Source organism: Macaca mulatta, chromosome 10, assembly GCF_049350105.2.
Source record: "Macaca mulatta isolate MMU2019108-1 chromosome 10, T2T-MMU8v2.0, whole genome shotgun sequence".
Taxonomy (NCBI): Eukaryota; Metazoa; Chordata; class Mammalia; order Primates; family Cercopithecidae; genus Macaca; species Macaca mulatta.
The window spans coordinates 110,488,939-110,516,296 of record NC_133415.1 but is presented as its reverse complement, the minus strand read 5'-3'; the positions used below and the strand labels follow the sequence as shown (position 1 = coordinate 110,516,296).

At 54.4% G+C, this 27,358-nt stretch overlaps 1 protein-coding gene and 1 long non-coding RNA gene across 6 annotated transcripts in view; one reads left to right on the top strand and one right to left on the bottom strand.

The window, feature by feature from the left end:
* Positions 1 to 1,094: 1,094 nt before the first annotated feature.
* LOC144332199 (uncharacterized) lies at positions 1,095 to 2,760 on the bottom strand. The gene is made up of 2 exons (XR_013400069.1): positions 2,622 to 2,760; positions 1,095 to 1,376 (listed from the first exon to the last, which is right to left on the bottom strand). It is a non-coding gene; the product is annotated as an uncharacterized LOC144332199 (long non-coding RNA).
* Positions 1,370 to 27,358, top strand: part of PMEPA1 (prostate transmembrane protein, androgen induced 1) — a 63,568-nt gene continuing 37,579 nt past the window's right edge. The window contains exon 1 of one of the 5 annotated variants that reach the window (XM_077952030.1): positions 1,370 to 1,905. Coding sequence is in view for 2 of the 5 variants with exons in the window: in XM_015148722.3 (XP_015004208.3) it covers positions 3,653 to 3,761 (109 nt within the window). In the remaining 3 variants the exon portion in view is untranslated. Of the gene's footprint in view, positions 1,906 to 2,514; positions 2,777 to 3,220; positions 3,762 to 13,084; positions 13,103 to 27,358 lie in introns of those variants that run through there. The other 4 variants (XM_028828526.2, XM_077952031.1, XM_015148722.3 and 1 more) reach the window with 4 other exon arrangements.

The window sequence follows — 27,358 nt, the reverse complement described above, 5'->3', positions numbered from 1 at the left end:
CATGTCTGAAATGACCTCCTGACCACATTGGCCTATGAGTTTGCATGTGTGTCTTTAGTCCCTTTGTCCCTCACAATGTCACACGAGGTCAGGGAGTTTGTTTTCTTCCCAGCCCTGTGCCCAGTACCCAGCACAGAGCTTCACACTGACTAGGAGCAGAATGTTTGTTGAATGAGTGAACAAAACCTTTCTTTTACCTCTGACTTGTGGCCTTCTTCCCAGGGACTCAGGCCTGCCCAATCGTGGTGCCCCTTCCCCACTCCCACTCCCAGCGGTGAGCCCTCCCTCCTCAGCCCATTAACACCTTGGCTGTGCCCATTTCCCCTGGGTAGAATCAGGGAGTTGTGACCTCCTCTGCCTGTGCCTGACAGTGGGCTCTGCCCCTCATGCCCAAATTGCCGGCATCACAATCCCTGGCACATCTAGGGTTACCAGATTTCACAAAGAAAAACACAAGCTATCCAGTTAAATTGAGATATACTTATACTAAACATTATTCATAGTTTATCTGAAATTCAAACTGAACTGGGTGTCCTGTATTTAATTCTGGCAGTCCTGGGCACACACGAAGCCTCCTGTGAATGCTGGCAGTCCAGCCTATGCTCCTTCCAAAGCAATTCTCCTTTCCTACTGCCCCGTCAGGGGCCCTGTCTGTGCTGGAATCATCATTCTCCTCATCTGTAAAATGGAAAATAAAATGATAGTGGTTCCTCCCTCCCAGGGTTGCCAAGATGATTAACATAACAACTAAGATGTATCCGGCCCCTTCTTCTCTATTTGCAAGGCATCAATCCCTTCATTCCTCGCAATCACACCATGTGAAGGTGCCATGAAGCCACCCATTTTGCAGAAGAGGAAACTGAGGCTGGAGAGGTGAAAGCACTCAGCCAAGGTGACACAGCTATGTCCCACTCATCTTTGGGTGACCCTCAGGTTTGGACCCTCAGTTCTGAACACTGCCTTAAGCTCTCCAGACAGAATCAACTTTGGAACTAGTGCCAGAGACCACTAAGTCAATCCCAGGTGATACCATCAGCACTCAATAAATGGTAGCCACTGCCATTGTCGCAGACAGATCAATGGGAGGTCAAGTGTTGTGGGTAGGTTTGGTTTCTTTAATCCACTGAATTAACTGGTTATTTTTGCCTGCTGGCAGTGCAGCCTCCATTGTGTAAATGCCATCTCACTTCCAAGACAATCAACGTGTGACTTCTCCCAGCCAGACTAGCCAGGTCTCCCGAGACTTCCCGGAGGGCAGGGGCTGGGTCTGGCATGGCTGAATTCCCTCGGCTCAGGGTTGCAGCTCAGCCAGTTAGTTGATTGAATGAATGAAGAAATGGCTGAAAGCAGGAGTGGTAAAGATGACCTCCTTTACCCTAGGAAGTGAATGGGACCCAGATTATCTCCAGGCCCAGCCAATATTTGCAGTGGTCCCCCAAGGGCCGCTCAGGACCCCTCAGCTTTTCTCTTAAGTTGCAGAGGCCAAACTGCAGCAATATTTCCCCTGATAAAAGACACGCTGATGATACTGCCCCTTCCTCAAGGCAGGGGCTGAGGGAGCCCAGCTCACAGCAGGGTGCCATCTGGGGTAGACCCTGGGTATTGCCCCACTCCTGGGCCAGGGCCTGGGTCCTGATCTAGTGCTGGCTGTGGCTCCAAGAGTGAGCGTCTCCTCTCAAACAGAAGGTGGTCAGTGACTCTGAACCTCCCTCTGGGCTGGGCATTCTTGGACTCCTCCAAAGAGCCTGGACCAGCCTGAGCCACATCCCTGGGCTTGACTTCTCCGGAACAGGCCTCCCAGTCTTTCTGGGGGAGCTCTGGCGGCACCGCTGTGCCTGTGCAGGGAGAGCAGGAACCCACTTCCTGCACCGGCTTTCTCTGAAGGATGAATTTACTCTGGTCTGGGTAAGTTCTCCCCTGAGGCCACCTTCATTTCCCAAATTCCAGCTTTTCCTTCTCTATCCAAACTGTTTACCAACACAATAACACTTTTTAAAAGCTTTTTTTGTTTGTTTGCTTTGAACACACACTAAGTCCCCGCTAATTACTAAAACTCCAGGCATTACAGGAATATGTGGATATTTAAAGAATCAGGACTATGTGGGAGAGGGAGAGGCAGCACCCCAGGGTCCTGGGTTGGAACACAGGCTCCTCCACCGTGTGACTTTCAACAAGCAACTTCCCTGACCAGCTTCCCGCTCTGTAAAATGGGGAGAATGACATTCGGCCACACTGAGTCGGTGTCAGGTTGAGTTAATATTTGGAGAGTTTCTGGCACAGGTAGGTGCTCCTTAAGTGCTTGTTAAATAAGTGAAGCTTTGAGAAAGTGTCTAAGAGGGGACCCACTAAATTCTTAAGAGGCTGGAGGTGGGCCAGGGAGGGGAGGTCTCTTATGTAATATTTTAATATCTTTTTAAACCAGAAGAATGTGTTCTTGTAGCACTCCTGTAATTAAAACTTAATGAAATAAAAGTACACTCCTCCCGCTCATATCCCTTTTGAACTCCGGCGCCGCGCCCCCCAGCCGGTGGCCCCTTGGGCAGCAGACAATGGGTGTGGATTCGCCCCAGGTCCCGCCGGCTGGGGCGGCGACGGTACACCAGTCCCCGACAGCTATTTACATGACAAGGGCTTCCGGGCGTGTCTACGCGAGTTCCCGTCTTTCCTGGTCGTCCTCCTTGGGTTCGGGTGAAAGCGCTTAGGGGCTCAGTGGGCCATGATTCCCGAGCTGCTGCAGAACTGAAGGCGGACAGTCTCCTGCGAAATCAGGCAATGGGTGATCCATCTTGGGGGCTTCCTCCCCCTTTCTCCAATTTCTCTTCCCTGAGCCCCCAGGGACCTTGTGCTCCTCAGAAGACAGGCTAGCCCCAAAAGCCTGGGTCAAGGACCCCAGGGACGGGGCCGAGGGGAGGGCGCACCAGCAACCCGCCCGGGTGCGGCTGGCACCGAGTTCGGCTCCCTGGCCGCGGGCGTGCGCCGGGCTGGCGTTCCAAGCTGACCGCCGTTGGGGAGAGGGCACAGCGCCCCTCCTCCGTTGCGCGGGTGCCGGGTCTACGTGGGCCGCCTAGCTCTGGCCCTTTAAGAGCCCGCCCCGTTTCCCGTCACCCCGCCCCCCGGCTCGGGGAGGGGGTGCGGGGGAACCTCGGCGGGGATTGGCGCAGCGCGCGCCCCCTCCCCGGCCCCCGCGCGGTGGGAACCGGCAGCCCCGTCTAGCGCTGACGTCAGACCGTCTGCCTGCCTCCGACCGCGGTCTCGGAGCGAAACCCGATCTCCTTGGACTTGAATGAGGAGGAGGCGGCGGCGGCGGCGGCGGCGGAGGCGCTCGGCTGGGGAAAGCTAGCGGCAGAGGCTCAGCCCCGGCGGCAGCGCGCGCCCCGCTGCCAGCCCATTTTCCGGACGCCACCCGCGGGCACTGCCGACGCCCCCGGGGCTGCCGAGGGGCGGCCGGGGGGGGGCGCAGAGGAGCGCGGTCCCGCGCATTGAGCCCCGCGGCGCCCCGGGAACTTGGCGGCGACCCGAGCCCGGCGAGCCGGGGCGCACCTCCCCCGCCGCGCGCCTCCTGCATGCGGGGCCCCAGCTCCGGGCGCCGGCCGGAGCCCCCCCCGGCCGCCCCCGCGCCCCCCGCGCCCCGCGCCGCGCCGCCGCGCCGTCCATGCACCGCTTGATGGGGGTCAACAGCACCGCCGCCGCCGCCGCCGGGCAGCCCAATGTCTCCTGCACGTGCAACTGCAAACGCTCTTTGTTCCAGAGCATGGAGATCAGTGAGTGACCCCACGCCCCCCTCCCCGGAGACTCCGTCGGGGTCGGACCCTATGTCGGGGCACAGCTGCGGGCGGGGGTCCGGGCCGTGCGCGCCCCCTCGGACCGAACGCTCTGCGCCCCGGCAGCGTCCGCCGCGCCCCGGGCGCGCCCTCCCGGCTCGCGGCAGCTGGCGGCCGGCCCGGCTTTGTCCCGCGGCGCTGCGAGCCTGGCAGGGCCCCCGCTGTCCGCGCCCCGCCCGCCCTGACTCGGACCCGGGGCCCAGCGGCGGCGCACGGCGCGGGAGGGCTGGTGCGGGCGGATCCGTGAAGTTTCCATTTTATTTCCCTAAGGGGCAGTCGCGATGGAGCAATTAGGCCGGCTCTTTATCAACTTTGGGCGGGGGTGGAGGGGCGTGTGAGACACTGTCTGGTCTGCGAGGTGTCTGGGGCTCCGGGCGTGTGTCTGGAGTGTTCGCGGCGCTGTGTCTCGGGCTCTGAGTGGATGTCCGTGCGTCTGTGGAGTGTGCGTGGCTGCGTGGCTCTGTCTGGGTCTTCGGCGTCTCTCGGGGTGTCTGGGGGTCCGAGTCGCGGTCTTGCCCAAAAGTGCGTGCCTCCGAGTCTTCCTGCCTCTCTCTGTGTGTCTTTCCCGTGTCCGGGCCGGGGTGCCTTTCTTGAGCGTGTGCGTCTTTCTGGGGGTCTGGTCTGGCTGGGCGGGATCTGCGGACCGTGTGTGTCCAGGTGTCTGAATCCAGGGCTCAGCGCTGGCGCGTCTGGCCCAGCGTGGATCTTGAATGTGTGTGTGTCATTGTGCCAGTGTCTGTGTCCCCGACGCACCTATAAATAGCCTCTGTCTGGACAGCTTGGTTCAGTCTGGCTGAAGCCGTGGTTACAAAGGAGTCAAAGTTTGGGGCTGTTTGTGTTTGGGACTGCCTGGCCCTAAAAGGGGTTACTGGACCAACGGTGGGGAATGGGGTTTTGAACCTTGTAGCTGACGCAGCCGCCTGTGCACCCAAAAGTTCGGATAAGTAAGTCCGAACCTCCTGCACACACAGCCCACCTAGGTGGACATTTGGCTGAGCAGGGAATTGAACCACCACCTCCCCGGTTCTGGCTTCTAGCTTCTAGCCTACACCTTGTCCCCCAGCCCATCTTTTCGGGGACCTTTTGCTTCCCAGAGCTTTCGTTTTCCCCATTCCCACTCTGAAGAAGCACCCCAGGTGAAGGGGCACACAGCCCTTCCCTGCCGGGGCCAGGCTGCCCCTAGCTGGGGCCCGGAGCTGGGAAGCAGCCGCCGTGGAATGAAGGCAGTGTCTGGGCAGCTCATAAGCAAGTGTCCGCAGGCGGCTGCCAGTTTGTGGCCCCTGAGCCTATACAGTGAGCTTTGAGTGGTAAAAATAACCAGGCTCGCTGGGCTTTGGCGGTGGGTCCTTCCATCCATCCACCTGGACACTCCATCCCAGCCTGGAACGGATAGCTCTCCCCCTACCCCCTCCAGCCGGCCTGCGCCAGACCAGCGAGGTGCCAGGAGAACCTGCCCAGAGCCAGCGTTTGCGGAACCGACTTGCCTTCCCAGAGGCCTTTTGTGAACTCAGGAGGCTAATGAAATGCACGAGGATGTTATGAAAATCCGTTCGCACACGTTTGGAGAGTCTTGCCTTAGATGGATTGCTGCTTCAGGGCCCTGGTTGCCTCACTTTTTGCCCTTTGTTCTGTAAAGCTGCCTTGGGGACCTCCTGCTCAAGGGGCACACATCCTTGTGTCACCCTTATTCCAAGGGCTGGGCACAGTGCAGCATTTTACTCTTGTCTCTCTTTATGGTTCAGGACTTTAAAAAAAAAACAAGCATAGTTCTTATTTCTGTCCTCTCTTAGGCTCTTCAGTCCTTCATGATGTTTTTGAACTGACATAAAGGCCTCTTGCTAAATGCCTTGCTGCCACCCTCTGCACTTTGCCCGGCCGCCCCTGGCAGCCTTTAAGTGAGTAAGACCCTTGGGGTTAATACCTGGAACCCTGGCTGGTTCCAGCTGGCCCCTGGGTGCCCCAGTTAGTCCTGTGTTCTGTGTATACACAGCCCCCTACTTATTGAAAGAAAGCTGCAAGGCGCCAGGGAACCAACCAGTCTTTAAAATGCAGGTATACTGTAACTGTTTGTTTTCATCAGATTTCCCTGAAGGACTAGGGTGAGGAAGTAGTCAGGCCTGGTGTCTCCTGGAGTTTCTTTATACCAAAAGATAGGAAGGAAGCGAGGGGAGGAAAAAAGAAAGGAAAAAAGCTATTACTTGGTTTTTCTTTTAACTAGTAGTGGCTGCTGTTTTTCACCTAGTACATGCTGGGAGTTGTTTGCAACTAGAACTTGATGGATGGTTTGGAATTGGGCTTTGAGGCAGTGTCCACGTGGCTCCTATCTTGTAAGATACCTTGCTAGGTCCTTAAGCCATGATGGGCCTCACTCTCCTCATCTGAAGAATGAGACCGTGATGGATGAAATCTAAAATTCTATAGTCTTTCAAGATAGGATCTCTGCCCTGCTGAGCCTGGCTGGAGGTCAGTGGGCTGGACCCGGCTTCCCACCCACTGCCGATTCCCCTGTGTGGTCTTCAGCTACCCCAAATTTCAGACCTGAGAGGAGCCTGCGCAAGCTCGGGGTTCACATCCCTGGCTTATAGATGAGGAAAGCCCACTGTGGAAAGTTTTGCCCAAGGTCCAAAACCCACACCAGCCCCAGGCCAGGGTGGTTTCTCTTGGACTGCACACCCGCGCGCCTCTTGAATTTGGAACTTCGGCCCCAGGGCAGGTCCTCCTTGAAATTGGGGGCTGGAGGAAATGGTCAGAGCCCCTTCGTGTCTGCTCTCAGGATGTTGAATGGAGTGGGCTTGACTGTAACAGGATACTCCTGGGGCCCCATTTTTTCTGAGAGTCAAGGGATGAGGTTGCTGTCTGGTGGCAATTCAGTGTTCCCAAAACATACCCGTGGGAAAACCCTTTCTTTTAAAAAGCCAGGGGTCCTGGGATTAAAAGCAGGCAGCACGAGTGACAGCCTAACAGATGACAGCCTGGAGCTTGACGCGGCTACTTTTGAGGAAAGGACTCCTGGCACCCGGTTTTCCTGGCAACCTCATCTACCTCATTTCAGTTCAGCTGCGTCTCAGAGAGGACCCCCTGGTCTTTCTCCTCTGGCTGTTATCTCAAATTTGGGGCCCCGATGGATGCTAAGTTGTCTCTCTCGGGAAAAGACTGAACCTGGGGCCATCCGGTGTCTGCTCAGGCGGGAGGCATTTCCTGAGGGTCCTGGGAGGTGCCCCTGCCCTGGGCCCATCTCTGGTGGTATCTACGGTGACAGCTGTCTTTTTAACTCCACCCACTGGCCAGAGTCACCGAGCCTCTGATTCCTCTTCTCCAGCCTGTTCCAAACAAATATGAGAAAATATCAGAAACTCACAGGGCACCCAGGTTTCCCTGGGTTTGCCTGGCACATGCTGTTTTGACACTTGCTTGAATCAAGTGAGGGTATAGAGACAGTGCCTTGGCACTGTGACATTCTGAGCCCAGTAATTCTTTGTTGGGAGGCAGGAAAGGCCGTCCTGTGCTCTGTAAGGTGTTAGCAGCACCCCTGGCCTCTGCCCACTAGATACCAGCACCCCTCTCCCAGGTTCGACAGCCAGAAATGTCTCCAGACATGGTCAAATGCCCCTTACTGAGACCACTGTTTAATCAATTAGTGGTTTCTCCTAAGGGGTTTGAGGGCCAGAGGGCAGCATCTGCGTTGCCAGGAGACCCTCAGTTCCCATCAGACGTCCATCCCTGTGAAGGCCTGTGGCCACTCCGCAGCCACTCATCCACTCAGCTTTACTGAGTGCCTGTTGTGTGCCATGAAGCAAAGACAGGGGCTTGCTCTTGAGATGAAGTTTTCCCGTTTTCATCTTGGATTTGCGTTTCTAAGGAGAGACCCCGGCGTTAGTGAAAGCTGATGTTTTGGATCGGGGTTAAAATACAGACGTCTAACACCAGCTGTTCTCCCCTGTGGGCCCGCTAAACCCTGGGACTTTTCACCCGCAGGTTTTCTGACTGTCTGGGTTTTAGGTTGTGGTGTACTAAGGGAGTTATTAAGGGAGTTGAGTTCTGTGACCCGAGTCTTAGGTCAGACAGTTGGCCGCAGCTTCCCAGGAGGTCTGGGTTAAGCCAGCTACACTGCCCAGTGTGACCCAGGGTCGAGGTGAGTTTAGCGTTTGTCAAGGCACAGAATAACTAATTGTTCCTGTACAAACACACACACGCCTGTGAGTGGGTGCTTGCATGCGCACACGTGCAGACACACACACGTGCACACACACATTCATACACAGGCACGCACAGCTTCTACTCCTGTCGGTCTTTCCTGCCCTCTTCTCTTTGGGTTGGGAATGGTTAAAACTTCTGACCACGTAAGAAGGGGGAAGAGTGCACGTTCTCCCCTGTAAGTGGTGCAAACGTATGCACTCTGTCCGAAAAAGAAGGAAAGTGGAGCCGTGTGTGCTGCTGCCCAGGAGAAGTGAGGCTGTCGGGAGGTCCGTGGAGGCTGGAAGCGTCTACAGCAGAGCTGCCTCCCTCAGGAGCCCCAAGGCAGCCTCCATGCTGCAAGATGCACCCGCCACCAGATTGCCCCAGAGCCACGGGGTCAGGTGTTCCCACATGCCTACCCCCACCATCTCCACTTCCAACTTGGCCCAGGGCCAGGGAGTTTAAATGTTTATAGTCCGGTCAATAGTTTAAAAGCCAGAAAATGTTCAGAGGAGGGTGCTGGTGGCAGGGTCCAAACCTGAGGATTGGTGTGGCCTTCTCGCTTCAGGTGTTCGCATCCAGAGACCAAGTTCACAGGCACCCCGGTGTCTGGGATCCTGCCCAAAGAGAGGGAACTCTTACACGGTGAATTTCGGAGGCTGTGCTGCTGCCAGCCTCGGGTTCTGTATGGTGCACATGCTGAGAGAAGGAGATTGAAGCCGAGGGCCCATTTTTTGCTTTTTACAAAGTGTTGCGTAACGCACGCATGGTTGGGGCACGTGCAGGAGCTGTGCGGGAGGCGGACCTGCTCCTCATGCACCCTCTGGAGTGACGAGGATGGTACCATGCCATGCCAGGGGCTCCCCGAGGCTGGGGGAGCATGGCGCAGGGAAGCAAACTCAGTTGTCTTTGGGGTGGGCTCCAGGGAACCGGGGGCAAGAGTCCAGTTTAAAGGCACTGTGACCAGTGCTCAGCCCACCATTGCCACGTGGGCCCTGAGTGGCCAGATCTTTCCATTCCAGGGCAGCTGAATGGTTAGATTTTGACATAAAACTCCTGGGTTTTAAGTGTGGCAGTTCCTTTTGTCTCCCCTGTCACCAAGAAGCCCCACAGAACCTGCTGGCAGACCCCATCTGTCCCATCAAGTGACCTGCCCTGCTGTGGGTGGGTTAGGAGTGTGACTGAGGGCCAGAGGGATGGAGATGTCAAAACTTGCTGGTCCCATCCCCTTTGTGCTCCCCTTCACTGTTACCTGATAGGTCTGTAAAGTGGGGTGATAATGGCCCCTGTGCTGAGGGTGCCGAGAGATTCTGGCTGTGTGTGGCCTGGTGTCTGGCGCAGCTGTGTGTTCGTGGAGGTGGGCGGTGGTGGCGCGGATTGGACTCGATGGTCCTTTCTGCCTGGTTCCCTAGCGGTCACTCTCTAACAGAGTGCCTAGTGATGAGAAGGCCTTCACCAGAAAAAGGTTTCCCACCCTCGGACTGGCTGGGAAGGTTGGAATCAACAGGCCCATCTGGGGCCCATGGCCTTGAACATGGAGGTAATTGACTATCTGTGTAATACTCCTTGTCCTTACCAGGTCCACTGCAAACCTGGCTGGCAACGACCCCAGCTTGCCTGTTGCCGGCCCAGGAAGCCCCAGACAGTCTCTTCGGGCCTGCCAGCAGGGTTCCCTTAATCCACTGCCAGGCTTGGTGGACAGAGGCTGGAAGAGGGGGTACAAGGCAAGGCACAAAACAGTAGCTTCTGATGGTTTGGGGCTTCCCTTTTTGAGAATCAATTGAAATTTTTAACAGGTGAGCGTATGAGAGGCAAACCATTGAAAGAAAGGCCCTGATCTCCCCTGCCCCCATTGACAGGTGCAGCAGCGGGAGGGCCGGGGAGGGGCCGGTCTTCAGTTTCACTTCTGCTCCAAGCACTCCTTCCTGCCTGCTCCCCGGGGTGGGCTGCACCCCTTTGCGAAGCTGTGATAGTGCCGAGTACTGACAGTCAACCTCGTTTTCCCGTTGGATGACACTACAAAGCCAAACCTTGACACCTCAGGGGTCTCGTCAGGGTCTTGTCAGGCACTGGCAGAACTGCTGGTCACCAAACTGGGAAAAATCCCAGAATGACTTACCAGCCAGGGCAGGGGCTTCAGCACCCTGGGGTGGACCTGGAAGAGCTTGGGGCATCCCCAAGCTATCCGAGAGCCACAGAATGGCTTCTCTTTTCTGTTCCCCGGGTGACTGATGGATTTTTGTGCTTCTGCTTTTTTTCCTAGCTGAATGTGAAGAGATTATTATGTGCCAGGTATTAGTGAAGCATTTTTCTCAGTGTTCAAAACAACCCTGAGAGAGCTACTGCACCAATTTGCGAATACAAAAATGGGATCAGAGAGGGTAAGATACTTGCTCGAGGTCACACAGCCAGGAACTGATGCTCCATTGGGACTCAAACCCAAGCTCCCTGACCGTGCAGCCCACATTCCCAGGCTTTCTTTTCCACCACATCGACCTCCTGAGCTCCAGGGCCTTCTTTGCAAGATTGGCCATTGCAGTGGTATTTTAGGCTCCCAACAGTGCAAGCCCATGTTGGACCATTTGTTAGGGAAGAACACATAAGAATTGGCCACCTCTCAGAGCAATTGGGTCCATTCTACTCTGGCAAGACACTGGCTGACATTCATTGGAAATGCCTCCCCAAAACACACGTGCCTTGCCAGACTGTGTGAGGAGCCGGTGTCTGTGTCTCCAGCTCCTCTGTGCATCTCTGACATACTAGCACCAGCAGATGTCATGGCAGGGGTTTAGGGAGTAGCTGGGGAATGTTCCCAGGGAATCAAATGTAGGCTTGATAGGGGACATCACTAGACACAGCCTCCGCAGGGGCTCGGCGTTCAGCACCATTTGCCACGCACCTCTGACCTCCTGTGCTGTTCCCAGGGCCGCAGAATGTCAGGGAACGACACAGATGAATTCCTGCCCTCTGCAAGCTGCCGCTCTTGTAGGGAGACAGGTGAAAGAACACGAGTCATTTCAGAAGGGTAGCTGAGAGGCCACACTCAGAGGCACCTTCAGGGCCTCGCCTAGGGAGACCCCCAGCCTGGTGTCCTATTCGGGGCCCACAAGCACCCTGGTCTTCCTCCTGTCACACCTGTCATGGCAGTAATCCAATTTTTGTGTCATTAGCTGTGCCATGTCTGCTTTCCCCCCAGGCACCAAGCACAGAGTGGTTGTTGGTTGTGTCCTGAACCTGGTAGGAGTCTAATATGCATTGGATGAAGGGAGGAAGTGGGCAGGCGAACTTGCAAGAGATTCCAGATTCTTGTGTTCAAGATACAGGCTTTGAAGACCTTCATTTCGGGGGTGAACGTGGTATCCTCCTGAGCCTCCAGTTGACCCTCTGTGAAGTGGAAGGAAGAATGACATCTGTTTTATGGGGTTTTCAAGACTGTTACCTGAAAAGCACCTCTGGCACAAAATGTGATTTTTAATGCTCCAAAGTTGCCACTATTTGGGGCAGGAAGCTGTGCCTGAGTTTCATACCTGCCCTCTCTTGTAGAGCTAAGGGACAGGTACAGAAGTCAATGCGCACCCACCTCCCCTGCACCTGCTCCAGTTGTCCTGTGTGGCCAAGGTTTCACAAGTGATGGCTTTAGTTCTACAAAGGCCATCAAATGGCAAAAATGCATTGCCAGGGCTTGCTGCAAGCCCCCAGAAGGAGAATTCCTAGCGTGGTTCTTCTTGGCACACACTTGCTGCAGACTGGGAGTGTCCTGGGGTTAATATCCTCCTCATGGAGGAAGGTGGAGTTTGCTCAGAGGTGATGTTGAGATGCCGCACGTTGAACCAAGCTAAGCAGCTATTATGACTCAACTTCAGCGGTATCAGGTGGTGATCAGCTATTCCTAGTGCTCCAGCACATTCTAGTATGTATTTGTTGTTAATGGGGATGGGGGTAGGAAGAAAGGTGGCTTGGAATCAGTCCCTGCCATAAACTAATAAGGAGTCAGAAAGGTTAGAAGTATAGTCTGATTTTCTTCTTTTTTTTAAATTTTTTTATGTCTTTTATTTATTTGTTTATTTTTATTTTTATTTACTTATTTTTTTTTGAAATGGAGTTTCGCTCCGTTGCCCAGGCTGGAGTGCAGTGGTGTGATCTCAGCTTACTGCAACCTCTACCTCCCGGGTTCAAGTGATTCTCCTGCCTCAGCCTCCCAAGTAGCTGGGACTACAGGCGTGAGTCATCACACTTGGCTAATTTTTTGTATTTTTAGTAGAGACAGGGTTTTGCCATGCTGGCCAGGCTGGTCTCAAACTCCTGACCTCGGGTGATCTGCCCACCTCGGCCTCCCAAGGTGCTGAGATGACAGGTGTGAGCCACCATGCCAGGCCCCTTTTTTGATGTCTTTTAACTAAAATCTTTTGTGATTGTTTCAGTGGGCTTGGGAAATGGCTCTATGGCAGGAAAGAGAGTTTTAATTATTGGTAGCAAGTTGAAAATCCCCACTGGCTCGGGGATCTGGATGGTGGATAAAGGTTGATTGTGACCTCCACAAACCAACTCTTCACCATCAGCAAAAAACACCTCCCAATCCTCCTTGGCAGTGGTGCTAGGCTCCCCCCAGGCTGGACGGCCACAGCCAGAACCAGCTAGCGGTCGTGCAGTTTCGAGATGCCACTTTGCCTTTTAAGCCCTAAGAAACCGTCCTATATCCTTTGCCCCCCAATATAGGCTTTTGGAGTTTCAGGGGAGGTGGCTGTGCCGTGTGCTTATTTGTGTTGATAGAAGTTGCACGATCTTGACACCAAATAGATCAATAAACATTTTGACGGTGGAAGCAGAATTATTGTGTGCCTCAGTTTCCCTGTTCCCCAGAACATGTTCTGTAAAGCGTGGGCCTGTGGTGGGGTCTGTCAGTGGCAGCTGTCAGCCTCTATTGTCATTGGCAGGTTGTCATGGATTCCCAGTATGCAGGTCGCATCGGCATCAGGAGTGGAAGAGTCTCTGCTGGTCCTTAAGGTCTCCAGGAGGGGCCGGTTCCATCGCTGGCTTTGGGAGCATGAAAGTGACAAATCCAGCCCTGAATTTGTCTGAGTGTCAGTGGTTAAGAATATAAAAAGGTGTGTTTTCATATTTAGAGCCACGTATCTTCAAGTATATACAGTATACATTTGCATTTTATGTATGATATATGTAAAACATGGACTGTCAAAACATGTGAGTTCCAACCGCCGAGGCTGGGAGGCTTCTCTGAGGTCCCTTGTTGGAGTCCACCATGGGCATCCCACCTCCCACAGGTGTGTCACAGGGCAAGCTCAGGTGAGTCTGACCTTCTCCCTGCTTTGCCCTGGGTTCCCCCAGGCAGGTGAAATCAGATTTTCCAGGCTGTGTCCTCAGCAGCAAGAGAAGTGGGAAGTTGAATCAGTTTTCAGAAATGTTGAGCAAATGCAAACTGCTCTTTCCCCCAGGAGGTTTTCAGCACCAGTGGTCGCAGGTGCCTGGTTGCCCCTCTGCTCATCTAGACCAGATCCCGAGAGACTGCCCTGCACCCCACACGCCTTGCTCAGCCTGTGGGGCAGTCCTGGCACCTGGTAGTTGCGCAGGGAGAGAGACTGGCAGGGTCCAGGGGCTTTTTTTTTTTTTTTTTTTTTGAGACGGAGTCTTGTTCTGTAGCCCGGGCTGGAGTGCAGTGGCCGGATCTCAGCTCACTGCAAGCTCCGCCTCCCGGGTTTGCGCCATTCTCCTGCCTCAGCCTCCTGAGTAGCTGGGACTACAGGCGCCCGCCACCTCGCCCGGCTAGTTTTTTTGTATTTTTAGTAGAGACGGGGTTTCACCGTGTTAGCCAGGATGGTCTTGATCTCCTGACCTCGTGATCCGCCCGTCTCAGCCTCCCAAAGTGCTGGGATTACAGGCTTGAGCCACCGCGCCCGGCCGTGGGTCCAGGGGCTTTTTAACACAGCTGAGCCTCTTTCTAGATGTGGAGTCTTTGGTCAGCTCCTTACGCTCCCTGATCTTGGCTGCCTCATTTATAAACCAGGATTTATAATTGCTGCACAGAGGTGATTAAATAAATTGTCTTTTAAGCACCTATCACAGGGCTGATTCTTAGTAGATACTCAATAAATGGCCACGAGGGTGTTGGTGCTGATGGTAAGTAGGGATTGGTGGTAAGCGGGCCAGCTGCCCGAGAGTGTGAGTTGAGTGGAGCTCAGGTTGGCTCCCTCTTGCATCAAGCCGCCCACTAGACTTGCACATCCCTGATATGGGTGACACCCACAGACTGCACAAGCTGTCCTGTAAGGTTCAGATGCCCAGACAACAAGATTCGGTTTGAGCCCGTGGGGTGATTCATCCCAGAGGCCACACTTCCTTTAGGGAGGCTCAGAATTTGCATGGGGCCACAGCAAACGCCTTTCTTCATTCCCCTGAGTTATGCAGCAGGTAACAGAACTTCGATCTGAAACACTTCGTGGGTGTCAGTTGAGAGATGGCGTGAGAGTTTGATTATGGTCAGTGATGTGCTTCAGACTCCCAGAGAAGGGAGAATCTTGATGTCCTCTTACGGCTGCTACATTTAAGGAATAAAAAATAAAAGTTAATACAGAGACTTTTGCCAAGTCTGTGTGTGTGTATATCTATATGTACGTGCTCACGTCTTAGGATTTCTGCAAGGTCCGGAACAGCTTTTTCCAGAAGAAGGTGGAAAGTGAAGCCAGGGAACTTCGCGCAGGTCTGGGAACCCTGCAGGAACTTGGTGCCTGCCCCGCCTGTTCCGCAGATTCCCCTCACCGGGCTGAGCTGATGTCTGTAGCTGGCCAGAGCTCTAATTGCCTTCCTAAAGACAATTTAGTCGGTAATAATTCTATAAACCTCTGAATCAACTTTGCGCAAACACCCTGAGTAATTTCTTTGTTCTTTTCTTTCTACTTTGTAATTGGTGTCTGTAAAAGCCAAAGGTTTGGTCTTGCGGAAGGCGTGATTCATTTATTGGTGTCTGTGCCTCCTCGTTATTGAGTCATTTCAGATGCCATCTCAGTGAGCCAGGGCTGATTCATATGGGGCTGAGCTTAGAAGCCAATAGGGTCACGGCCATAGGAGGAAACTGGTTTTCTAATCTATTTATGATAGGGGAGAAAGAGGCGGGTGTATTGAAATGATGGAGAGGGTGTCATTACATGGGTGAATATAACCGATGAAATAACACCAACCAGCTTTTAAACACCACTCCATTTGCTGCTGTTGATTGTTAGGATAGATCGCAGCTCAATGCACTCCTATCTCGGGTGTATCTCTCCCTGTGTTTATGGATCTTGATCTCTGAGCAGGCTGACACGGGAGGGATACCCCCGCCAAACCTGGAGGGACGTTTCAAGTCATAAGCCACAGATGCAGAGAATGTTGCCTCTTTAAAAAATGTATCAGCTGGACCTACCATGAAACACATGTTTAAATGTTTAGGCTCACGTGTAAGGGAGCCTCTGCCCCATTTCCCACTCATTTCTCCAACAATGACAATTATTAGATGTTTGCGGTTGTTAGTTCTTTGCATTATTCTCCAAACTGTGAACTTACACATGGTGCCACTTATTTTGCCTGATTTTATTAGTTGCTTTGGCCCTGAATTGTCACTGTCCTCCCATCTAGAGGGTAATCAGAGTTGCTTGCCACATGGCCCAGAGGTGTAATTATGAGTCCAAATTCCAACTGTCCATATAAATCTAGGCTCTGCCTGCAAGGGGAATATTTCTTCCTGCCGTGCTTTCCTCTGGTTTGTTCCCCATCTGCATAGCTGCACTGCATCCTCCACTCTGCATCGGGGAACAAAGGCCTGTCTCAGGTAGTTTTGAATATCCAGCTCCTAGCCCAGGACCAAGTGCAAAGCATTCCATTGGTGTCTGTCTAGCTGCTGGCTGGATGGCTATGAGAAAGTTCACTGGAGGAGAAATTTGCCAGTAACCCTGTAGAATCCAGCCAGTATTTATTGAGCTGTCTGGTGACTTTCAAAGTATAGATGAGGGATGTTGAGTGCACGGCATTCGATCGGAATCCCCCATTTGCTGCCCATAGCAGACATTGCTAATCAATTGCACCCTCCATCCTTGCTGGGCTCAGATCCTCACCGAGGTGGTACTGCCAGTGTCTGCTCCCAGTCGGGGTTCAGAGAGGGCTCAAGTGATGACACCTGTTGGCCATCGGGATGTGGATGATCCTTATGGAGGAAACTGGAAGTTGTGCGGACAAACAGCTGACTAAAAGACTAGTGGGGGCTGCAGAAATCCTGGTGCATGCAGCCACCAGGACCAACTCCCATCTGCTCCTCCTTGTCACCCTGTGTGAGTCCCAAGGCAGTTCCTTCCATGAGTTCTACGGACATTCCCCACCTGTGGATGGCTTAGCCCCACACTTCAGCTGCCATGTAGCGGGGACCTTCCAGCACTTTAGTGAAGCAGCATCCAAGTGTGACTCCAAGAGCAAGGCTCCCCAAAGAGCATGACTGCCCGGAGTAAGCGTTATCCTTGGTTCCTTGACAGTATGTTATTTTTCTTTTTTAAAAATCAAGGGTGAAAACGGAAATATGCACAGAGGCCTCCATTTTCTCTTGCCAGCCTTTCTACACAAAAGTCTTGAGCTCTGCTCTTCGAGGCATTCCCTTTCACTCTAGTGAGAATGAGCTCTGGATCCTTTTCCCAGAATAGACTCGGGGGGGAATTGAGGGTGGGGTTCAGGAACAAAAACAAGAAAGGGGAGAATCTGGGAAGCAGTTAGTATTTAGGGAATGAACGTGACACCCAACAACTTTATCTCCTTGATTGTTTTTCTGGGTTCTTGCCTGTGACATCGTGGCGTTTTGAACCCTAGTGATTCCTACTGACAGTGGCTCAGGTGCTCACTGAGCACTTTGCACACTCTGTCTCATTCATCCTCATGGCAACCCCGTCGCGTGGAGGAGGAGGAGCTGAGTCATTTGCCAGGGATCGCCCAGCACACCACAGAGCAGGGTTTGAACTTGGGCTGCAGTGTCTTGGCACAGAATGGGAGGGAGAGTCACAGAGAAGCAGGACCACTGGCCAGCCCATGGTCAAAGGGGAAAGTTCTGGACACAAGGTTTTCCTGGCATTCCTGGAGCCCCAGGGGCGCCCGGGCTCATACCTCTTTCTTCCTGAAGCCTGTGCCTCACTCGGCTAGGCAGGGATGAGCCCACCTTCCCCTGAGCCTCAGAACCGCGTGTCACTTGGTTTAAGGGATGGGCTGATTGGGGGCCTCTGCTGCTTCCTCCTCTCCTCCCATCCTCCACACACTTCCCTCCTTAGAAGGGTACCTACAGTGATCCCTTGGGCTCAGAGCGGGAGGGAGCAGAAATTGTCGGTAACGGGTTGCAGCTGAAGGGAGAAAGTGGTCCCTGTGACCAGTGGGGTGCTTGGGCAGAATCTGAGCTCCCCAGGAGGGGTGAGGAGAGAGTCCAGAGAACATCTGGACTGGAGGGACCCTCTCTAGCCTTCTGCAAAATGTGGTAGTTCTCAGTCCTGGCCGCATATTAACACCACCTGAGGGGCTGTGGCGGCACCCCAGACCCACTACCTCTGGGATGGGGCCTGGCCAGCTGGGTTTCCTAAAACCCCCCAGGTAATCGCAGGGTGTGGCAGAGTCAAGCCCGCTGAGCTGCCCCCAGCCCCAAGCTTGCAGATGGGTAAGTTGAGGTCTGGTGATGGGGAGGAGGAAACTCAGGCCACTTTTCAGCCACAAAATCCTTCTGGTGCTAATCAGAGGAGTACTGCTAGGCCAGGCACGGTGGCTCACGCCTGTAATTCTAGTACTTTGGGATACAGGTTTTCACCATGTTGGCCAGGTTGGTCTTGAACTTCTGACCTCAAGTGATCTTCCCGTTTCAGCCTCCCAAAGATTACAGGCCACGGCGCCCGGCCAGGCCTGCAGTTTTAAGCAGGGCAGACGGATTGTGAAAGGGCCAAGCTGGGCTGGAGGTCTGATTCTCTAGCGGTGAAATGCCAGGTGCCTCTGTGGGGAAAACATTTTGTAACCTGAATCTGGGCCCATAACGGGCACCAGAGACCTGGGCGTCTGTCCTAGCCCCGGCCAGGGGGCCCAGGGTAGTGGCAGAGCCTTGGAGACTGGACCGACTCCAGCAGCTCTGGGGCTGGGTCAGCCCATCAGCCACTGATGCCAGCCCCACTGGGCTCCAGCCCAGAGCCACCGCCTGCCGGCCTCACCTAGCCTGCATTCCTTTGTAGGGAACGAGGATGTGGGTGACCCCAGACGGGTATGAATCATGTCTTGGGGAGGTGGTTACTCAGAGGCGGCGAACACCGAGGCTGCCTTCCTCCCAGACAGCGTGGACCTCAGCGTGGAGCTTCGTGTCCTGGGCTTGGGGCATGGCTGCTGAGGGGGTATTGGAAGAGCCTCGTTGGAGTGAGATGGGCTGACAGGCAGTGGTTCCTCCGCTCTCCACTCTAGCATGCTCTGAAGAAGAAAAAGAAAAGAGCAGTGTGGCTGCAGCACTGGGATGCCAGGTCAGTCACGGCAGCCTCACTTACCAGCTTTGTGGCTCTCAGGCCTGTTTTTCATCTAGAGACAGAAGTGCTGGGAAGCAGTCCTGACTTCCTCCTGTTGTGAGGGCAACATGGACTCCCATACCCTTATTTCCCGAGTGCCTACCATGTGCCAGGCACAGCACCATATGCAACCCTGCAAGAGTTACTAGACCTGTCTTACATGGCGCTACATGCAACCCTCCAAGAGCTACTAGACCTGTTTTACAGATAAGGAGACTGAGGCTCAGAGGGCAGAAGTCAATTGCCCAAGGGTAATTGGCTCGGCTGGATGTGGAACCCGTTGCACCCACCTGTGTCCTAGCCACCCTCCCATGTCAGTTCTAAGAAATCTACAAACACAAAGCAAACGGTAGCCCATGAGAAAATTGGAGATGGCACGTGGATGGGCATTTAAAATTTAATAGTTCCATACTCACGTGAATGTATGTTAGGAAAAATATAACAAGCACATTGTCGATTTCATGAGTATTATTGCTTAAGATCGGGTTAAGTAATAAGTAAATCAATTGAATATTTTCTTTCAGTTGAAAAGAAAAATATTGAAGAATTTTAATTCCTTTTTTAATTCCTTTAATGGGGTACTTGGGTATGGCAAAAATCAAGAAGGCTGAGAGTGTCATCTGGGAGCTGTGTCCCAAGCCCCTCGTGGGTCTTTAATCAGCAGTTACAGATCCGCTGCTCCTCCTGCAGGATGGAAGCACTTTGTTCTTTGGCCTTTGGAGGTCACCCAGCTATGTGAAGGTCAGGGGCAACTCGATTCTAATGAGATCAAGGTCACAGGGTCATGTTGCCCTCAGGAAAGTGGTAGATGGAGTTCTGTGGCCCTGCTGCAGGGCTGGGAGGTGGAGAGGTGTGGATGGAGAAGGACGTCTTGTCCTCACCTGCAGAGAAAGCTCAGAGATGCTCCCAGCTGGTGATGGGACTCCAGCCTGAATCTCAGCCTGCTGGTGATGATGGACAGGCCAGCACTTCCCTGGGTACTTCTTTGGTGCCCCGTCAACACCCAACACCTCACAAGGCTTGCAGAAGAGCCTGCTGAGACTCAAAGAGTGTCTGTATCCTGCCCCAGGTCACAGCTGTGTGGCATCCTGATCTCTGTGTATTTTTAACCAAGATCTCAGCGTTCTCTTTTTGTAATGGAAAAAAAACAAAAAACGAAAAACTCCATAATTTAATTGTTTCACAATGTCTGAAATGGGTGGATATTCTGCAGAATAGGTTTGTGACTTATTATCTAGCCTCCTCCTGTACCTTTTTAGCTCTGGAGAGAGGGAAAGACAATTGGAAGCAAGTGAAGAAAAGGGCTCAGGTGTGTCCCAGCCCCAGGCCTTGCAAATACACCTGCTGTGTGCTGGCCCCCACCTTCACCCAGTTACTGCTAGGAAAAGTCCCGGGGCGGGGAGGTGTTGGGGAGGTTCTGCTGCCTGTCTGGCTTGCGGTTTGGCAGACCTTCCTGGACGCAGGTCTCAGATCCTGGGCTTGGGTCTCATCCTACAAGAACTAGGGGGAAAGGTCGAGGAGGCAGCTCCCGAGCCCACTGGCTCTGACTTGTGTGGGGCAGGGAGGGCACCTGGCACTCTGTGCCTGCTCTCTCTGCTCATCCTGTGGGCCTGCCTCCTACCTGACTACCTGTCTAGGAATTTTTATTGCAGCCCACAGAGGCACTGCAGGTCGGCTGGAATGTGAGATCCTGGCCCTGGGAGGCGTGGGGTAGGCGGGCTTCAGACACAGCTCCTGGCTGCTGGGCAGGGACGCGGAGCGAGGTGGCCACCCCCTGGCCTCCTCACAGCATAAGCGTGGACATCGTGGGTTTGCCGCCTCGGGACTTGTCTGGGTTTTGCCATGTTTCCTTATGCCCTGATTCTGCCAGGTTAATTCTGATGAGGTTTTGGTTTGACCACTTCCTGGGACACCTTGACCCAGAACAGGGATTGAGATAAACAGTTGATTATGATGAGTCGTGAAAGCCGGAAAATAGTCCTAATACCAGCAGCACTTAGGCAGCCCCCCTGTGCCCTGAGACATTGCTGAGTGCTGTCCTATAGTACAGAATCCTCCCACTTAGCCTGGCCAGGATCTCTGCCTTTTCTCTCCACAATGAAGAGTATCGAGGCAAGAGGAGGTGGACGGAGATTGCTCAGGCTCCAGGTGACCATGGCTTCCACAGGCCGCCCTGCCAGTGGCACCCGCTGGCATGGGGTGGGACAGCCACTTGGCCTCCTCTGCATCTGACAGCCTCAGCCCTCAAGGAATTAAATCCTCCTGGGGCCAAAAGTGGCCATGCTTGTGACCCCCCAGCCACAGGCCAGGTACAGACCTGGGCCCTTGGAAGGAGCAGTGGCCTGGCAGGGAGGGGCTTCAGGGGACCGGGCTCAGGAGTACTGGGTACCCTGGTCATGAGGTGGGAGCTTCAGTCCCCTGTCCCAGCCGCCCTGTGAGTTCCTGCCACCAGCCCTGACAGCCTATTGCTTACCTGCCCCCATGACTCTTCCCACACCTGGTGGGCTGTGCCTTGGTGCCTGCAGCTGCCCAAGTCCAGGTGAGGCCACACCCCCTCCATAGGGAGTAAGTGGTCACCACATAAGAGTGTCCTCCGGGTTGCATCTCCTCTATGAGCCTCTGTTTGTTCATCTGTGAAATGGGGATTGTAATAAGCTCCCAGTACACGGGGCATCGTAAGAATTAAATGAGACCGTTTGTGGCAAGGGCTCAGCTCAGTCCCGGGTGCTTTGTAAATGCTCGAGAAACGCAGCCTGTTCTGTTAGTAAGACGTAGCCAGTGCTGGGGGAGCGGTGGCTCTGTAAGCCCCGGGACCTACCCATGAAAAGGGAGAACAGGGTGGTGGGATGTGAAAAGTTGGGAGGCTCCTCAGGGAAGGAGATGTGAGAATGAGGCTTGCAGCGTGAGTAGGAGTTCTACCCAGGGGGAGGTTTCAGGAACCAGCCCCTCCCGGGCACACCCAGGGTTCTTTTCCCCCACTCTGCAGATGGAGGCGGTTGTTCAAGACCACACAGCGGGGGTGGCTCTGGAACAAGGGCTGCAGGCACCGGTGAGGTGGGTCTGAGCTCCTGTGAACATGAAATGGACACAGTCTGGACTGGGAGATGGTGCACCCGGCCCTAGCTCGCAGCGTCTTCCTCTGAGAGGGGTGAGAGTGAGGGTGAGGGTCCTGCCTCCCCTGTCTTATTCCCACCTCTACTGTGACCTGTGTAACCCCCAACAGCAGAGTAATGATTTTCTTCGGGGGAAAACGTTCTCCCTACCCCATCCTTGAGGAAGCACGAAAGGAGGTTTGGGGAGTCGGAGCTGGCATCAGCTCAGGGGAGAGGAGTGGTGCCAGTGGTGCCTGTCCCTGGGGCTGCTGCAGCCTGGGCACCTTCGCCCTCCTAGACCGGCCCAGAGACTGTTTGTGATTCGACTCTCAGTCAGTCTGGGGCCTTGGCTGGTCCTCGGTCTGTTCCTCCTCCTTCAGATCCCGCACAAGAACCCCTAGCGCAGCCCCTCTGCTGGAGGGAACTTCGGAAGAGTTGGGGAGAAGGAGACTCCCCTCACGCCATGTTAATGGGGGGGACACCAGAAGACTGGGTGGCATTTGCCTTTTTGCACAATTAGGAACCTCACTAATGGGTAATTTTACTCAATATTTCATGCCATTCGTGAACTCGTCTGACACATTTATTGAGCACCTACTATGTGGTGGCCCTAGTGTTTTGGACGCACACAACCGTGAAAAAGACAGGCCAGCTCTAGCGTGGCAGACAGGAAATTGGCCAGAAAACCAATGACCGTAGAACAGCTTTTCAGAACTCCTGTAGGAAAAGACTGAGGGGCTGGTAGGGACGAGGAGAAGGCACCAGGACCAACTTTCTCTAACCCCACTTCTCTGGTAGCCTTGTAAGCAGGATCCCCAGGCCTCAGGGTGTAGAGGCATCAGCATTTATCAGGCGCAGTTCTTCCCTCGGATGTGAGCTGAAATGGGGCGAGTGCAGGAACCTGCATGCTCACACATTTTCTCCCAGGAGGTGCAAGTTCCAGAATCCCCAGCCTCTGGATCCTCCCCGACTGGTGGGTGAGCAGTAGACGGCCAGGTTCCACCCCAGAGGTCCGGCAGGTGGGGGTCAGCCGGGCGTGTCACTTACAAAACTCAGAAGAAGCCACATCTTCATCCCCAGTGAGTATTTCCCAGGACAGAGCCCAAGCAGGAGAAGCGCAGGCTAGGGTGTGTGCCTGCTCTCCAGGCCCCTGCCACCTGTTTGCACATGACCCTGTACACCCCACATAGCAGTGGAGACCCCGCCTCCTGCTAGAGTTAATTAACCTTTTTTGCTTCACAATAAAAATAGCATGGCTCTTCTGATTGTAAAAAGTGATATACACTCCTTATTTAACCAAAAATTCAAAGAATTTGATAAGTGACAGGCGAAAAGTCAAAATGCCTGCAATTCCAGCACATGGAGGTGAGTTTCTTCTATGGGGGATATTCTCAGGAGCATTTGCATGTGTAGTGCTGACGCAGGGTGGGTGGCAGTGGTGGGGGTGGGTGCAGGCACTGGGCCCGGCCCCGCCGGGTGGTCTGTGCCCCCACCGCTGCCCAGTGTCTCTTCCCTAAGGGGTGAGGGCAGAGGCTCACTTGGGGACTTTTCTGGACTCCCTGGCAGCCCAGCTGGCAAAGGCAGGGAGGGTTTCACATGGAGGCCCCCGGGCTGAAAGCCAGGCAGGTGGGAGGGTTAAATCTGGCAAGCTGTGCCTTCACCTGAGAGCCTCGCCCTCCGTATCCATAAAATGGGATGACACTGACAGTTCCTGCCTCACGGAGCTGAGGTGAGGAGTGCATCGGGTGTTGGGAGAAGCTCAGCAAACTCCCAGCACACAGTAAGTGCCCCGTGGACCTCGGCTGCTGCCGGGCGATGCAGCCTCTGGCTCTTGGGATCCACGTCAGCCTGAGCAGCGCTGTGTCCACATCCCTTCGCTATATGGAGCTGCTGAATCAGACTTTGATTCACAATTGAAGGCTTCTGCGGTCAAACATGTCTGAAAGGCCACAGCCTCTTTTACAGACAGGTCCCTGAGACCCAGAGAGGGTGAGTAGGAGGCAGGAGCACCTCCCCATGGTCTTGGGAGGCAGATGCAGGGCGGCCCCTGGGTCGCCTTGTCCCCCGCGCCAGGAATGTACTCGAAGCTTCTTAGCTGATCATCATGAGAAACAGCTATTTATGTGGGCACGGTTGTGAGAACTCTCCTTCAACTAGTTCCTTTAGCGACGGACAGAGGGGATTCCCCGAGTTTCATTTGGAGACTGTCCCGTCTTGGCACTGACCTAGGTCTGATTCCCGGTGCTGGGTCCAATGCTGGACTCCCCAGGAGGACCGGGGCAGTGTCTGATGCCACAGAGGTGGACCAGGCCAGAGCCACCCCTCACCTCGCCCCACTCCCCGACCGACCTTTCTGCCTGGGAAGGCCAGGCCTCTGTCCTGGTCACACAATACCCCCTTCTCACGTTCAGACTGGCGGTCTAGACACTCATGCTCCCTTTGTTCCGAAGGGTCAGGGGTTGGGGGAGGGCCCCAGAAAGTGGGATTTGGGCCGAGACAGAAGAGAGGGGGTGGGTGGCGTGAGGGGAAACTGGCTTCAAAGGAGACAGCCGGTTCTCCCTCCGCCTGCCCGGCGAGTGACCAGCCCTACCAACAAAACGTGCACCAATTTCTAACGATAGAGGCAGCTCCCAAACAGAAACGCGTTTTGAAACCCAATCAAGCTGACGCCCACTCGGGCCCATGCGCCCAGAGCTGTTTAGCTGACACCGTCTAAATAAAACCCCACAGCCTGTGCCAATAAGTCTGGGGCGGGCTGCCAGCCGGGATCGAAGGCCTGGAGGCAGCGCTCAGCCAGGTCTGGCCAAAGAAACCCCTGGGGAAAGACGCAGAATTCCCACCCCCACCCACTCAGGGCATGCTCACCATGCCTGGGTGCCCCATAAAGGGGAGGGCAGGCGGAAACATCCCCGAAGCCACCTTGTCCTCACAGCCGTTAGTGACAGGAAGCTCCAGGTGCTGACCCAGGTGAGAGGCAGAATCTCCAGTTTGATTCTCTGGCTCTAGGCTTAGTCTTGCCTAGCAAGGCCTGTACCTCTTTTAGCCTCATTCGCCTCATCTGTCAAATGTGGATGTGAGCGTTTGCCCTGATTCCTTAGGGAGAATGAATGTGAGGCTCTGCCTGGCAACAAGTTCCCTGCCTGGCAGCGTGAGGTCGACCACTGGGTGCTGAGGCTGATGATGTGGTCGTCATTCAGCCCTTGCTGCCGGCCGTGCTTTGTAGCTTCCTGATACTCTAACTCTGGGGTTCTCAACTGGCCCCTAGGGACATTGGCAGTGTCTGGAGACTTTTTGGTTATCACAACCTGGGGTATGGAGGAAGTGCCCACCCCATAGGCGTCTAGTGGGTGGAGGCCAGGGATGCAACTCAACAGCCTGCAGTGCCCATGCCAGCCCACCCCACCCCACAAAGAAGTGTCTGCTTCCTAAGGTCAGGCAGATGGAAGTTGAGGAACCCTGATTTAACTCAGTCCGGGCCCCAGACACCCCCTCTCCAACTTGCTCTTGCTCCTCCATAATTGCTCACACGAGGCCAGACAGAAAACGGCTGCACTGACCTGAGCAGGAAAAATGGAGACATCTTGGAATGGGGAGAAACACTCAGGTGCCTGCTCCCCTGGGGAATTCAAAGCTGGTGGAGGCTGAGCTGAGGCCTTCCTGAGATGAAGGCTGAGCCGAGGCCGTCCTGAGGTGAGAGCTGAGCTGAGGCCGTCCCTAGATGGAGTCTGAGTTGAGGCTGTCCCGAGGTGAGGGTAGAGGTGGCAGAGAGGCCTGAACCACCTGGCCTGACCTTATGGTGCTCACTGTGAGAGGGGAAGAGGGAAACACACTGAGCCCAGGGTGGATGCAATGTCAGGACCCGATCGAGACGCAGGGTCAGACTTATGTCCCTGGGCAGGGAACCCATACACTAGAGAGAGCTCACGGCTCAGGAGCCCTGCCGGAGACCCTTGTGGGCTGGAAATGAGTTTGGGCAAGCTTGGGTCAGCTTGGAGTTGAGAAGGGCGGGCCAAGCAGGGCCCTGTGGCACAGGTGCAGAGGCCGGACGTTGCTGTGGGTATTTCTGGTGACTCCTGGAGCCCAGCTGTGTCAGTTGCTCCCAGAATGCCCCTGATCTTGGCCTTCTGGATTTCTCATCTCTCCTCTGAATACTTTATCCTTTCTTTTCAGGTCAACTACCCCATGACTATGTTTGGGGAAGAGTTGGCCAAAAAAGTTGTATTTGCCTGATAGAGCCTTCCTGGTGCAGTGGGGAGAGGAAGCTCCTGGAGGCAGGGCTGGGCTCTTTGAGAAGGAGTGTGGCAATTGATTAGTAATGTCTGCCATGGTTGCCAGCAGGGAGTGGCTGTAGGTATGTGTAGGCGAAGTCATACATGCAAAAAGCACCTGGGTTCTTTCCTGACCTGGTTGGGTTGCTGTGGATAAGCCATGTCCCCTCTGGCCTTGGGGTCCCTCTGTTAAATGGCAATGCTGAGTCAGTGGCTTCTGGGTCACTTCACTGATGTGCTATCTTGTGGAGCTTTGGACCAGCCACAGCCACAGGTGCCCCCAGGCACAGGAGATCACCTGGAGAAGAAGGAAGTTGCTCAGTTGAACCCCTTAACAGAAAAAGAACATTGCTCCATGTCTTGAGCTCATTCCTCCGCATTGGCAGATCCCCTCTAGAACCTACACATCTATGTCTGGGGCAGAACCAGAGGCTGTGCCCACAGATGGCAGAGCTCGTGGGCTGCTTGCTGCAAGAGGAGTGAAGATTAGGAACAATTTAAAAGCAATTATTAAAAATGAGAGTGCGGAAACCAAAATCAGAAATGGGGGAAAACTCTTGAGTCCTCTGACATAACCCATCACCCTTTTGGGGGGCTGCTGTAAGGACCAGCTGGAGAGGTCCTCTGGTTGTATCTCCCTGGTGCACTGTCCCCGCGGGATTAGTGTAGACAGCTGTTTTTGGTGGGGATCCTAAGCCTGACCGTGGTTTTGTTTGTGGGGTGTCTGCTGCGGGTCCAGCACTGAGCTCCGCTCTCTTGCGTGCACTGTCATCTCCTCTTCGTTGCATGGGATTGAGGCAGGTACTTCTGGTCACCCCATCTCACAGGTGAGGGCCTCGAGGCCCAGAGACGGGGAACGGGCCTGCCCAGGGCCTCGCTGTTGAAAGAGGCCAGTGGATGCTGTGCCAGTGGCTGGTTAGTGGGTTAAATGCACCAGGACATTTAATCCTCACAATAGCCCTTCAGGACAGGTGATTGAGACCGCATTTCACAGCTGGGTAAACTAAGGCTCAGGGAGGTGATTTCCCTTCGACCACACAGCCTGAAGGTGGTAGAGAGGGGCTTTGCCCGATTCCAGCATCTGGGCTTTACAACATTTGAGAGAGAAGAAGGAATGAAGGGAGGGCAGGAAGGAGAGCAGACCAGTCTGGTATAGAAGCTGCCATGAGCAGGGCAGGCATCGAAAGGAAGTAACCGTTTGACCGGCACCCCATCAGAGAAAGGTCGGTGGAGTGAATGAGCCCTCACTGGGCATCTGGCAGGCAGCAGGTCTTTCTCTAGATTGGAAGCTGACAGTCCCAGGGGAAGAAACTAGTTCCCCCATTTAGGAGAGCCACCCCTGTCCGGCTAACCCGGAGTGTAACCTGGAGGAGGTCAGCGCACAGCCTGTGTTGAGGCTCCAGGAGCTCCTGGATGCAGTTCTTCCTCCCTTGGAACCCACCCTTGAA